Genomic DNA, 14,728 nt, shown 5'->3' on the forward strand with positions numbered 1-14,728 from the left:
GCTATGCTCCTGGATGGTTTTTTTTTTCAGTCTTTGAGTAGCTCAGTTTTTCCTTTAAACCTATTACTTATTTTGGGGTTGGTGTGGGGGTTTTAGCCCTTATAAAACTCTATATATATATATATATATATATATAATATATATAAAATATGTGTAATCACTATCTAACTTCACATCTGCCATGGTGTCACCCTCGTTGGCAGCACAGCCCCACACACAGCCACGCACTCACCCCCTCATTCTGTGGGATGGGGAGAGACTCAGAAGGGTAAAAATGCAAAAATTCATGGGCTACAAGTTAATAAGTAGCAAAGAAAAAGGGGAGTGAGGAAAAAAAGAACGGCAAAAAAATACATCAAAGAGATAAAAAACAAAATTAAAAAACCCAGGTGATGCAAAAGAAAGCCATTTCTCACCAGCCAATACCCAGCCCATGCATGGCACCACTACTGTGGGAGTTCAAATATGTCAGAAAAGCCCAGTAGGAAGAAAAAGAAAGGAAAAAAGCCCACCCCAACATATATTTTTCTGGTGAATGGGACTGGTTATTTCAAGCTCACTGACCTCTTGATCCCTTTGGCCTCTTCAGTCAAACAGATGGAGGCTAAACCAGAGTGTCCATTCTTGAAGTCCTGATTTGAAATAGGGAAAGAAAAAAACAGCACATAGATGGCTACTCCTTGTGAAAATAAAACCTTTGAGTATCACTGCTGAGCCTCCAGCACCCCAGGCCCAGGATCAGTCCCACAGCTGTCTTTAGTTGGGGTTTTTTGGCTTGTTTGGTTATTTTGCTGGATGTGACTGAGGACTTTGTCAGGGTTTCTCTTCTCAGACGAGCCTGCATTGCCTGGGCTAAGCAGCGTCCTAAGAGCACAGCAATTGCAGTGTTTCTCAGGTCAAAATAAATAAGCAGGTAATTTAAAAAGCCACTAAGTGCCACAAGCTGCTGCGGAAGGGTTTTGACTACCTGCCCTGGTGGCCATCACCTGCCCAGGGCTGCAGCTGCTCCCATCAGCCAAGGCCCATGGGATGAGAAGTGGCATCAGCAGCGGGATGTGCTGCCCACTGAGGCACATCCCAGGGAGCAGCTCCATTCTAAGCTTTTCCCTGGGACACCCACGGGACCCCTGGGCACACGGCAAGCCCCGAGGCTCACGTTTCACGGGTGCTCCTTCAGCCTCCTGCAGCCCCGTGGTTTGGCAACGCCTCGGTGCAGGGTCCTGCTCTGAAGTATTTACCCCAGAAGGGCAGCCAGAGATGGCAGAAAAGGGTTGTTTATGTGGCAATGATTTCCCAGGCTAAGTAGGAGGATTCCTACACCCTGCTCAGTCTCTGAAAATTCCTGCATTACCCACTTGGCCATGAAGGGTTGTAAAACCCAGCTCACCCTCTCTCTGCTGGTGAGCAGAGATTCCCTATAGCCTTATCCAGGGAACATTCCAGCCTGTGCTGCCCACCCTGGGAGCATAGGGAAGAAATCCTCCATGCATGGACACAAGAGCTGTGTCCTGGGCTCATGGCAGTCATTTCTTGGGATGTCTGGTTTCAGAGGTGGGGTCATTTGGCTACCACGGTGCAGATCCCCAAGGCGCCCTGCTGGAGCTGCAGGGTTCTGAGCACCAGATGGGACATCTCCTGCCAGCACATCATTCTCCAGGAGTTTTCTAACCCATCCCCAGGGATTAATCACAGCTTTGCAAATGCTGCCACGCCACGGCTGCCACGTGCTTTGCTGCGTCAGTGTTTTGTCATGGAGCAGCCCAGCTTTAAGCCAAGATTCCCAGTGTGGAAAAGCTAAAGGCAGTGCTGGAAACACATGCATGCGCATCTCCAGCTCTTCCTGTTATTAGCTACAGCAAAATAGTCTCCATGGGCACAGGGAAGGGAGCAACCCAAGTCCTGCTGCTTATGGTGGGTGGCAAGGGACAACACTGGTAGCCCTACAAACAGTGGCCTCCTCCTTGTCCTCCAAGGTGTCTTACAAACAGTATCCCATGGCAAATTAAAATGTTGTTGGAAGCAAAGCATTGCCTCACTATCATCCTCGAGCAGAAAGCAACACAAGCCAATATAAATGCATTTCATTTGCTTTTATTTAATTTAAAAAAAAGTCAAGGTCATTCCAATCCCATTTAAATACAGAGATTTACAAATAGGTCCAAAACAGGACTAAAATATTCTTTGAAATGCTGTACTTTTAAATATTGTGCTTTCATAGATACATAAGAAAATTAGCATATAAAAATACTTTACAAGGAATACACTCTAATATATGGATAAAAATACACATTTAAGTAATGCATTTCATCTTCATATCATTCAAAATGCATAGGAAGGGATACAAGGACCAAGTTTTTCTTCCTCCTTTTTTTTTTTTCTTTTTAAGCCTTTAATAAAAGTCTTCATTAAAAACCTATGAGAAGCCCCAGTGAGCTTCCACTGCTCAGGATATTGCATATAAAAACACTTTCGGCTGTACTGTCAATGCTCCACAGTATCAATTATGGCACGTTATCTAGCTGTGGCAGCAATGGTATGGGATATTGCATACTCAAAGAGAAAATGGCTACAACGACAAAGAGCTGGATGGGGCCGTGCCTGGAAGAAACACCCGGATATGTTTGTGCTGTCACAGGGGCTGGCACACAGACAGCGAGGACAAGTCCTGGCTCAGCAAAGCAACACACACGTGCTGTACACCCACCCAGCTCCCTCCACAAACCCCTGGTGTGCAGGTGGGGATGGAGGAACTGCAAGGGCAAGCAGGGAATGGGGGCAGTGGGCTCTGGAGCTGCCGTGTCTGACCCAGCGAGCGCCTGGACTCCATGGCCCCGGCCTTTCCAGGGACAGCAGAGCTGGCCGCAGGACACGGCCACGGCCATGATCATAAAGTGCAACGTGGGACACGGGGCAGGCAATGCAAACCTCACAGCCCCTCTGCCGTGTGGGACCAGGGGCTCTGGGGCACGAGGGGAGCGGCCACAGGGCTACAAGAGGCCAGCAACAGGCAAAGGGGCACACAGGGACACAGGACACCCAACCAAGGGCTTGTCATTCCTCTGCCTCGGGGGAGACAACAAGGTTGCATTGATCCAAAACATCAGGGGCAGCCCTGGGAATTGCACTGTTCTATTTACTCCCAGGCACAGGCCAAGTTTGCAAGCAAGAGATCTCTGTAAAGCTCAGACAAACGGGGGCATTCAGGCAGGTACTCAAGGCCCTTGGCCTTGGGCATGGTCTCTACTCTGCAGTCACTATTGAGTACAGGTAACAGCACTGCTCATGGGAATAGCCACACAAAGTGCCTGATCCCACTATGGGGTGAGCCAGACCTAGTGGGGAGTGTGGATAGGGCTGGCAGGAGACAGCTGGAAATACCAATTTCTGCACAAGAATTGCATTTAGCCACTCTCAAGCACATTTTGAAGTGTCTTTTAACAGGCTCTCTCCACAGCCCTGCACTGGCAGTGCAAGGGCTGCAGGAATTGATTTGCTAGGAGTGTTGAAAGGATGGAGCTGGGCACAACATAAAAGGAAAGGCATTTCAGTCTTGCTGTATGTGATTAACTGAGCAAACAAAGAATATAATAGCACCATGTGTGTTTGTAGGATGGCCAAGGCCTTTCAAGATGAGGAGGATGTCAGAGGCAGGACCCTGCACACTTGATGGCAGAAGCACAGGGAGCTGCCCTGCCATGAGGGATGGCTGTGGATGCTCCTTCCTCCTGTCAGCAGTTTGCTGCCATCGCTGCCACAGCCCCAGACACACACCCAGCTCTGACCTTCCCAGCAATATTTGGCAGTCTACAGGCTCACTGAAGACCCACCTCCCCACTTGCAGGTTATAGTACACAGAGCATTTACAAATACCAGTGCAAAAAATCAGGAATAACACCCCAAATACCACAAGAGCTCAGCAGAGGCATCATCTGCTCTGCTCCTGCTGCTCAGAGTGTTTGAACACTCGCCTTGACCTCGGCGCTGTGGGGCACCTGTGCCGGGAGCTCTCTGTTCCCCTCCGAGGGAGCATTGGCAGCCAGTGCCAAGGGGTTCCTGCTAATCACCAGGTCCAGCTTATCTCCAGCCTCTGAAATCAAGGGAACGGCCAGACAGCAGTCAAAGTCTCTCGTTCGGATGCGGTTTACCTGCCGGGATGGATTTAGGACATGCCATGGGAAGGAACAACAGAAAGATCAGGTTTGTTAGTCAGCAAATGCAAGGTTAGTGCTTAACCCCAGCTGGAAAAAATACACAACTCTTGGGGGTCCCCGATTCCAGGTTCACAATGAAGAAGAGCAGAAGCACCCCTTCAGAATGAGCATCCATGCTTAGCTGAGGAATGATGCAGTAACTGATAAAGGAAGGGGGAAAAGGTCTGGACCAGGAATTAACCATGACCCTCAGTGCCTGGGGCAGTATTATGAGTATTAAACACTGCAAGGCTCAAAACCACTTCTCCTGTTCAAGCCTGTAGAAGAAAATGTTGCCATTTTCCATTATTTTTTTTTCCATAATGGATTTTACTGGCCTTAAATTTGTGGTGCCAAGTATCCAGCACATAGAAAACAAATAAAGGCCTGAGGATTCTGGCAACCATTTTCCAACTCAGCCAGAGGTAAACCCAGACTATACCAAACAGTTTCTTCTTCCCCTCTCCCCATTTATATCCTTCATTTCACAGAGTCTGGATGCATTTCATGTGGGTTCAGGAGGCAGCTGCAAATTCTATGTAGGATTCAACAATGAAAACAGTTTCTGCTGGCTCCTGCCAACCTTCAAGCACATTTCTAGGCTGGGTCATCCAGAGAAACCACCCCAGCTCTCTCACCTACAGCTACCAGAACACTTGGGTCTGGTGCCATAACAGCTCTGGGACAGAACAGGCTGGCAAACAGCACAGGGATGGGAAGTGGGGAAGGGGAAAAGGAATTTCCCGTACGCCTTTGGAGTGAACATAACCTTTGGGGCCAGGTGTTGCTTCCTTCTTTGGGTGAGGGCTGGGTATTTGGCTCCATACAAGCCTTCCATCCTAATCCCCTTCCCAGAATTGATGCATGCCCACAGTGCTGGGTCTGTGAAAGCAGCAGTGTCCCCCCACCCCAGCCAGTGTCCGCACAGAGACCCCAGTACTACCCCTTACAGCAGAGGGACAATTTCCAGCCCACTTGTGGACAAGGAGAGATAAACCATAGGCTTGCTCTGCCCCTGCTCTGTGCCAGCCAGGCAGCTCCAGTGCAGAAGTGCCACTAGTGCAATGCCATACTCCAGTTAATCCATGCAGCAAGAGGCAGAGGGTCTGTGACAGCAGGGACGAGGTGTTTCACTGGCCTTCAGGCACATCATCATGCCCACAATCAGCAGCACTGTGCAGCATCCTCAGCAATGCAGCTCTGCACTTCTTGAGGGGAATCCCCTAGAGCACATCTGCAATCCCTCATTCCCAATTCCACATGACAACGCGATGGGAGTCGCCTGGTGCGCCCGTAGGTGTGAGCTGTGCGGCACAGCGTGTGGAAAAAGGGTGTCCAAAGTCTCCATGCCGCTCTGTTTAGGATTTTGGGCACACCTCCCAGAGCACTTGGCACTTGCAAAAAGCAGCACATCCAACACTGAACAGAAAGGCAGCCCAGAGACTAATTAGCTTCTTGTTCATTCTTGCACCATCTTTTATTTGAAGCTGAGAAGAAATAATTGTATAGCAGCCAACTGGCGAGAGACCATAACAAGCTTAAACAAGGTTCCCCACAGTGCTGCCAGTCCTCCAGTTACCTGATGTACATAAAGTATTGGCTCTAATCCGACTGCTAAGAACCCCCACCTAGAAATTAGCAAAACTAAACATCTGAGTGTTTCCAAATATGGTGACAATATCTGCATTTCCAAATGGTAGCAATTTTTCCACAGAGGTTGCACTTCCTTCAGTTGCTGTTTGAGTTGCTCAAAGCTAAAATAGTTGGTTTTCATCCACACAGAGCTTCGCTCCAATCTCCAAAATTCACCAGGCTTTTTCTGTCTCTTCAGTAGTTGATATGCCCAGGGCACATTTATTACAGACTGCGCTTTTGACCAGAGTTTTTATTCTGTTTCTGCATCAGCTATTTCAGATGAAGCATTTTTCAAAGAAAAATATCCATTAAAAATACCTTGCTTGAAGGATGTGTTTCCTAGAAAACTTTTCTAGTTGTCAAAGGCATGCACAGAACTTCATGAACTTCACTTAATTCCACAAGGGGCTTCACAGGAACACATATTGGTCAATACAGTCTGGTTCATCCAAAAACTAGGAGTAAGATTGAGGGTGAGGAAAGGAAGCAACACAGCTTTTTGCTTGTTTTCAGCTGTCCAGGCTCAAAAAGGCCAGTGCCAGAACAGGCTGTGCCCTGGACCAGTGTAACCGAGGAGTACCACCTGGGGTACCACCTGAAGGTACTGCCTAGTGATTTCTTATTATAAAACACAGGTCCCATTGAGTGTTGGTGGCTAAGAGCTCACCTAGTTGGCTAACTATTACCTTTCATTATAGATAGTGCTGCCATGGATGGGTCTCACTTCTCTCTTCCTCTCAGCCACTCATTCACTCCGTCCCAGCCTCCAGAACTGCATTTTGCATTTATTACCTGAAGCACTCTGTCATATGGCTTGAGGCCACACTGATCTGCTGGCCCATCCGGACGGACCATATTTACATAGACACCTTTTTCTAACAGGCCATCCGACAAACTGAATCCAAAGTCTTCGCTCTCCGGGTCTTTGTGAAGTGTCATCTGGAGAGGCAGAAAGAGAAGAAGCATGTTGCAATGCAGCAGAGTAAGGAGGTGATGTACAGGAATGCCAGGATGGGAACAGTAATGGGATGTGTGCAGACCTACAGTAATTCTGCTCTGGGTCTCCCGGGCAGGTTTTTCTTAGCCTGGACAGACAACACAGACTGAGCTTTATTTACCTGACACAATCATCACAGGAGAACTGCTTTGATGACTGGCATAAAACCAACCCCATGACAGTACCTCGCTCTTGGATGTGGAAGGAAACACAGGCACTGCAATACAGACAGCACTCGTGTTTCTCCAAAGAGCAGCAAACAAGTGTTTGTAATAGAGCATCCCCTTCCCTGGCTCAGGTTATGCTGTGTATCCTCTGTGTGTGCCAGACCAGCACATGAAAAATCAACACGTTTACTAGGAATTTTTAATGTAGTGAGTCAATTGTGAAGACAGCTCATTTTTAACACATCACTCAGTAGGAACATCTAAAATTCTCCATATTATTTACAAGTTATTTTCAGAAAATTCATATCAGCAAGTGCTGACGCTGAGGACAAGAAATGGGCAACCTCATCATCTTTCCCTTGGCATGTCACGTTTTGGTCTTGTCCAAAGGAGAAAAGCACTGTTGGAAGTGTCTTACCATAGGGTAACACTGGGAAACAGGGACAACTGATTCCCTAACACTACCACAATCTCCCCTTGGCTCCCATGAGCTGGGAGTGAATCTCTACTATGACTGTGCTCCAGGCTGGGTGAGCCTCATGGATCTGTGGTCCTGGGGAAGGACAATGCTCAGGATGACACACAGGAGCATCCCACCTGGCCTCAACCTCATTTCCAAACACAGCCAATACCAGATGCTCCAGCAGAATGAAAAGTCACCCTATAACATACCTAATTACATAGCTCTTCGCCTTCAGGTACCAAGGAGTTTTATTTAAAGACACATTTGCCATGCCCTGAAGGGCAAAAGCAGATCAAACATGAAAAAGTTGGTTTTTTTCCAGCTAGCATAACTGAAGGTTTCATTCTGAAGTCACATTAGGAAAGAAAAAGGCAATCAAATTTTTGAAACCTCTCCAGCTCCCTTCCCTGCTTGCATTCTACATCAGCAGCTTCTACAGTTAATTACTTTTCCTAATTACCTTTGCCTTGCACAATGGTTAAACTGGTTACATTCAGCTGGATGCTGAAATCAAACCAGTATCCCATCACTAAAGTGGAGAGGAAGCGGAGGGAAGTAAGCAGATTTTTGTTTGAGAAGTGCCTACTAAATGGAGTGTACCACAGGAAAAGGGCTGATGGATCTCCAGGGGGCCATACTTTGAGCTCTCTCACTTTTATCTGTAGCACCAACTAACAAATGCCAAAACACAAGGACCTGGAAATCTTATATATAAAGAGAAACAGAAAAGTCCAGGTTTGAACCCTGCTGAATGATGGCAGCTAAATCCCACTACTCTTCTGAAGGGGCTCCTTCATCTTAATCTGACCTTCTGGAAACCTTTGCTGCAGACCTTGGAGAGAGCCAGAATTAACAAGGACCAATTTCTGGGGGTCCCTCTGAGCAGAGGAGATTTCTTGCAAGGTTGCAAAGGTTCTATAGCTTTAACCATTGAGGCACTGCAGCACCACAGTTACACCCACCCTTGGCGACACAAACCTTGTGAAACTCAAGGGGGGTCGGGGACATGATTTCCTGCATCTCCTTCTCAATCTTCTTCATATCCAGATTCCTCTCGTTCTTCTTGGCAGGGGAGCTGCTGCTCTCAGTTTGTCCATCGGTGCAGCTGGGGTTGGCTTTCCTCAGTGGGCTCATTCCCGAGGGGTTGACAGAGTCCAGGAGCAGCTTGCTGCTCTCCAAGCCCAGGTTGTGCACGCTCCCTGTCATGATGGACGCCTGCGGGGCGAGGGCACACCGTCACTCTGCTGAGTCAGCAGCAGGAAGAGCCGGACCACATGGCCACTGAAGCGCCACAGACAACACGGCGGCACTGCTGCTCTCATTCATCAGAAAATAAGTACCAAGAAGCTCTTCCTGTTGGCTGTAAGAGCCATTCCAAGACCTTGGGAGCTTGCTTCCAGGTCTATGGCTGAGCCACTTCATGCTTTCCACCCCCACCCCAACAGAGAGCTTAATCTCTGAAGGAAACATTTGTGAAGTTCTGCCTTATTTTCCCATGACCCCTTCTACACCAACTGGGCCAGGCAAATCTCATCTTGTGCATGAACCATCTTGAGTTAAGGAGGACGAATATCCCATTCTCAGGGAGCTCCCAGAGGAGCCAGTGTCAGCCTAGTTCTCCAGCTTACCTCGGCAGGCTCTCCAGCATCACACAGTGCTGGCAATGGCCCAGGGGACTCAATGCCTTGGACTCCACTGAGGGCAATTCAGCACAAAATTTAGGATTTTATCTACCAGTAAATAGGAGCTGTCACTGAGCAAAACTGAGTTAAAAATATGAAATTAAGTAGTATTTAAGCCTGGTCATCTTTGATAACATCCATTAAAAGATGCCCCTAAGTAGATTCGACTCCATTTGGCAATGCTTTTCACTAATGACATTATTTTGATCAAAGCTAACGGAGGAGTCAAGAATCCAGTCTGTGGAACCTCAGCTGGCTCCAGGTCATAGAGTCCATTTAAACAGTGTAATGAAACCTGTAATTTTAAAGTTCAAGTTCAAAGGGACTGAAGTGCCAATAAATGTCAAAAAGGTAGAAGAAATTAAAGGAAAGGTATGGAGCAGACAGCAAAATCCTTCAATACTAAAGGTGGCAAGTTCAAAGAGCAATTGCTCTTGTGCACAGTGGAAATATCACCCAACTAAATCTCTAATCAAGACCCTCCAGCTCTTTGCTCCAAGGTGCAACAAAGGCAAATAAAGTGAATTATGGTGGCAGTAGGAAAATGCCACCACTACCCACATTATCCTTAAAAGGGTTGGATAAAATACAAAAAACCTTTCATGTTTGCACTTTTCATGTTTTTCCTTTTCACACATGACTTGATCAGCTAAAGTTTAGGCAAAACTCAAACACCTGTTACATGGAAGGACACTGACTTACCACATACTTGAAAGGCAGACTAACAAACAGCACAGCCAGCCAGGGTACATTTGGTCACTGCCCTCGGGTAGCCTCAGCTCCCAGGGTGTTGTGCTGTGCTGCCCCAGCACTGCAGAGCCAGGGAGAAAGAAAGGTCTGTGCATACCATGCCACTGCCCTGCCCCAGAGGCTGCAAATACAACAACCAACCAGGACCCAACAGCACTGGACTCCTTTTCCATCTTCACAGCATTTAAATCCTCCTTGCAGCATCATAAGCAATTTCCTAAAGTTTCTCCATAAGCTTTAGGTTTAGTGCAAACGGCAAAAAGGGCAATTTCGGATTTCTTCAACCTGTGGCTGCTCTGCATTATTTTTCCCATATCTTGGCTGCCCTCAAAACAAAGCAGAGACACACACTTTACTGGAAAAAGCCAGTTTCTTCCCATACTCGTAGCCTGGAACTGGATTCCAATTGGTGTGAACCTGTTTCTAGGCTATCATGGGTCACCTTGTATGACTCCTCTTCTCATTTAAAAGCAAATTACAAAGGGCCAATTTTTTTAAAAAATACAAATAAAAACTCTGACCATCATAAAATCACAAGAGATCGAGTGTGAGGGCTGCAGATCCCACAGCACACTTCACAAAGGCTGAGCACATGGAGAGGGAGGAATGGATCAGTAGTATTTTGGATTTGATAATAGGGGAATTGAACCCAACAGATTCCTGCTAAAACGAAAACACTTCCCTTCTGTCCTCCAAACTTTCAAATTATTTTAGAAACATGCTTAATACACAGAAAGCCTGGAGGTGCTTAGCTTTCAGTAGGATTTCTTTATATGTTTAAAAACATTTCTATAACAGCATAAAACAGCAATTGCACCACAGATCCCTGGAAAACAAATGAGAGTCCTACAAATCCCATCTTTTCCATTTATATACCAGCAGAAAAGAAATATTTGTGCATCATTTTAGAGAGTTACTTTCTCTTAAGTAGTCAGCAACTGCTGTTCAGAAAGGTTGAGAATAGCTGCCTAAACTCTTTTCTAAATACATTCAGATCCAGGAAATAAGTGATCAAGGGGAAAAGTTATTATCTGAGAGGGCTGGGGATTTGGGATTTTGAGTGTGTTGTGGGTTTTTTTTAAAGTCAGCATTTTCTTAAGCAGTTAAGATAATAAAAACAGCATTCCATGCTTCAGCACAATATATTTAATTGAGATTTCCTCCTCCACTTACAGTTGCTAAGGGTCAAGGAGGAAAGGACAATTAGCAAGTCCCTTGCTTGTCACAATACAAACCAAAACAGGACTTTTCTCTTCAACCTTCAATTATTCAGAAGTTGCCTTTTTTTCTCTGAAGCCTCCGCAATATGCAAGTGTACATAAAACCAGTCCCACTGGGAATGATGGAGAGCATGACCCAGAGAGTTCTCCCCAGTCCTCTGCACCTGGAGGGCACAGGGAGAGATTTTTTTGGGGGGTCCTCCTCCTTCGTTCAGGCTGTGGGAGCTGAACTAGGGAAGGGAGCAGCACAGGCCCCATCCTGCCAGGCAGATTTGCTTCCTGCTGCTCACAGTCTCAAGGGGGCCCTTTATTTGCATCCCATGACTTAGAAATCCAGGGTCCTCATCCTATAACCGGACACAATAACATGACCTCCAAAGCATTTTGGATAACGAAAAGAGAAAGTGGTTTGTGAAGAGAGGAAACACCTTTATTTCTGCAGGAAGCAATTACTTTCTCGGATTTTTCCATGGGGAAAGCTGGCTGAAAAGCTTCCAATCACCTATTTCACTAAAATAGTTTCCGGCAGAGTGACAGCTGAATGCAAGGTACGTGTGCCTGTCAGCACTTGAAGCCGAGGCTTCAGTCCCAGTGGGGGTCTGTGGGGCTCCTTTTGCTTGGCCTTCAAGTGCTTTGGACAGGCAATATCTTTCCAAGCAGAGGGTTTACCACTGGATAGGGAAGGCTTGCCAAGAGTCATGTGAAGAGTATTGGCCAGCAACAGTTTGTGAAAAGGGTGTGGAGCTCCTGGCAGGCAAGACATGGGCTCAGGGAAAGAGCACACGCAAGCAGCTGTCTAATGAGGCAGAACTACCCATTAGCACAAAGGAATTAAACCCAAACCTGACAGGAATTAAACCCAAACCCTTCTTCACACCACCGGCAGCTCAGGGATGTTATGGGCAAGTAACTTCTGGGGAAACGGTCTAACATTTATGGAAAGAGAAAAACAGGTCAGCAACTAATTCAGAAAGTGATTTACCTCAATCTCCCTCAAAAGTTCAGACTGGCCGCATGTTTCCAAATCCTCCAAAGCTTCTCCAAAAACACGCCAAAAATTGTCCTCATGAGTGGTCTCAAGGCCATTTTGGCGGTTGGGGTATCTGTTGTAACGTAGGAACCAAATATTGTCAGCACTCTTCTGCAGCGGGGTGAAAGCTGCAAGGCTACAGCAAGTGTCTCACCAGTAAAAGCAGACTTGAAGAGTCTTCATATACAAAAGCAAACAATATGAACTTTTCAAACAAGAGTCCACATACGAGACCTCCATGCATTTACTAACGGGGCAAGTGTCCTTCAAAGGAAGCATTAAGTTGGTGTAGTAATGTCAGAGTTCAAAGTGTAAATTAAAAAGTGCCTGTAGGAAGATTGTAGGTTTAGGAAGACCTTTTGGTGAAATAGAGAAGTGAAAGAAAAAAGGATGCGTTATGGGTAAACCAGGAGCCTCAGAGACTGTTAGTACAAAGGCTGATGGGATAGAGCTCAGATCTGAGACACAGAACACCTGAGAAGAGAGAGAAAAACACAGAGGGTAACAGACATGGTGAGAAAATGATAAATACATTAGGTCTCTATGAGAGTAAATAATGCAAAGATGTATATAAAAATGACTGCCCTGGGCTGGACAAGCAAACACACACTACAGCCAGCAGAATCAACAGTGTCATGTACAACCCATACAAACCGAGTTTCATTTGCTTTGGGATGGCCAGGGAACTGAGCTGTTACTTTCAGGAGGTCTCTCTTTTTTTTGCTGTACAGCTGTCTTGGCACTTACAGCTGTGTAAAGTTTGCCACCACTTCTGTCTACAACAGAGAGTAAGGTTAGAGAGACCCTCTCTCAAGCTGGTACAAACACACGTTAATGTGACCACTGTGTGCTGGGGGTTCTGCAATTCCCCACCTTGGCAGTTTTAGCACTTTTAATCTCTGACCACAAGCCAGGGTCAATTCACATATCTCTAAATCAAATGGCAATTAAACATGGTGAAATCCTCTGAACAAAAAAGCAGGTGATGCTGGACACTACACCAAACTGCAAAACTCAAACCACCAGTTCTCTGTTTAACACAAGCCTCTTGAAGGAAACTCTCTGTGGTGTTAAATCAAGATCATGATAAATCCACTAATGAGTCATGGGAAGAGCCCCAAGGGGACAGTGATATTGGAGCAGCCCTAATGCATCTTATACATGTTTTATAAGGAGTTTCATGGGTGATGCTCCAGCTCTGCACCATGTGGTGATATCTTGCATGGTTTAATGGTCGTCAGCTCCACAGACAGGAAGGGACATTCACTCACAAGAGCCACTCAGCAAAGTCAAAACATTTTACTTGAGTACATGCCACAGAGAGCTTGGCCTCCATTAAATATACAATGACCCCTTGGTCTTTTTCCAGATGTTTAATGACTGCAAAGTCTTTAGCACACACTTTCCCTTTGATCCACTGGTTTAGATGGGAGTCTGAAGCAGGCAGAAACTCGCTCACACACCCTTTTGCTCCTTGTGGGATCATGGACTTCCTGAAGAGAGCAGTACATGACATGGCTTATTGTATTTTAAATTCACCCCCTATCTTTCATCAGCTTTTAAAGGACAGTAGCATTTATGCCAGGCAGAAAGGTCAAATAAACACCCAGCAAGCCTTTATAAAAACAAACCAAAATTTCCCCAAAAAAGGAATTTTTTTATTTTTTCCCCTTACTCATTTCCTTCCTCTGCTCCCAGGTTCCCAAAGAGGCAAATGTCCCTTCTAGTTACCAGTCTTGCCTCTCAGATCAGCAATACACAAACACATCCAGGACACAGATGAATCAGAATGGGCTCCCACATCACTTGGTCAGCAGGTTCTTCCAGGCTAAAGGCTGTCAGGGTTTGTTTTTCTCTTTAATATAAAAGAGAGCTCAGCAGCATGAACCATCTCACTTGCACTTTGACATCAGGGCTTGGAATCCTCATTAGGGACACGGGGGTTTCAAGGGCTCAGATTTGCCAACTTCAGCTGCCAGCAGCCTCGCTGGGAGGGATCAGTGACCTCTGTGAGCTGGCTCTCGCTGAGAGGCAAAACAAGAACAAAGTCTCCAGCGCTGCCAGCCTTCCTGCCAGCTTGATCATCTTTAAATAGGTGGAAATGGCCATGAGATGTTCTAAGGGTTTTGTTTGGACAAACAAAAGTTAAGGAAAAAAAATAGGAGAAAAAAGAACCGACAGTAACAACACAACACACACAACTGTGGGGACTCTGGAGGATGTTGAGGGGAGGAAAGTTTTGAAGCAATGGGGCTTTTCCATTATGTGTGGCCCAGTGAGGGGCAGCCTGTGGCCAAGGCAGATCCAGCTGGATTTTCACCCAAAGCACAGGGCATCTGCAGCTGCTTCCCTGGCCTCAGGAGATGCTGAGGCCATTTTTCCCATGCTGACTGAGCTGGGGGATTCATTTGACCATGTTCACTCAGTGTAGCTTTGTCTGAGGTGTTGGAAGGGCCAAAGTGTGATGGAGAGAGAATCCAGCCACAGTTTTGGTAGATTTTAAATTAACATGGATATGCAACCTTACACTGGTTCTCCAGTGCAGAGTTTGGTTGGCCTCTTTTGCTTTGTGGCACTGAGCTGGTGTGAAGCCT

General features: G+C 46.4%; 1 protein-coding gene across 4 annotated transcripts in view; it reads right to left on the reverse strand.

Annotated features, from left to right (window-relative positions):
• Positions 1-2,075: 2,075 nt before the first annotated feature.
• The window catches only part of GRIP2 (glutamate receptor interacting protein 2), a 256,543-nt gene continuing 243,890 nt past the window's right edge, over positions 2,076-14,728 (reverse strand). For all 4 annotated transcript variants that reach the window (XM_021531534.3, XM_021531524.3, XM_021531545.3 and 1 more), the window contains exons 21-24: positions 12,087-12,207; positions 8,431-8,667; positions 6,618-6,764; positions 2,076-4,145 (exon numbers count right to left, since the gene is read on the reverse strand). In XM_021531534.3, the coding sequence (XP_021387209.1) occupies positions 3,948-4,145; positions 6,618-6,764; positions 8,431-8,667; positions 12,087-12,207 (703 nt within the window). In that variant the 3' untranslated portion in view covers positions 2,076-3,947. The remainder of the gene's footprint in view (positions 4,146-6,617; positions 6,765-8,430; positions 8,668-12,086; positions 12,208-14,728) is intronic.

This window comes from Lonchura striata, chromosome 12 (assembly GCF_046129695.1).
Source record: "Lonchura striata isolate bLonStr1 chromosome 12, bLonStr1.mat, whole genome shotgun sequence".
NCBI classification, from domain to species: domain Eukaryota; kingdom Metazoa; phylum Chordata; class Aves; order Passeriformes; family Estrildidae; genus Lonchura; species Lonchura striata.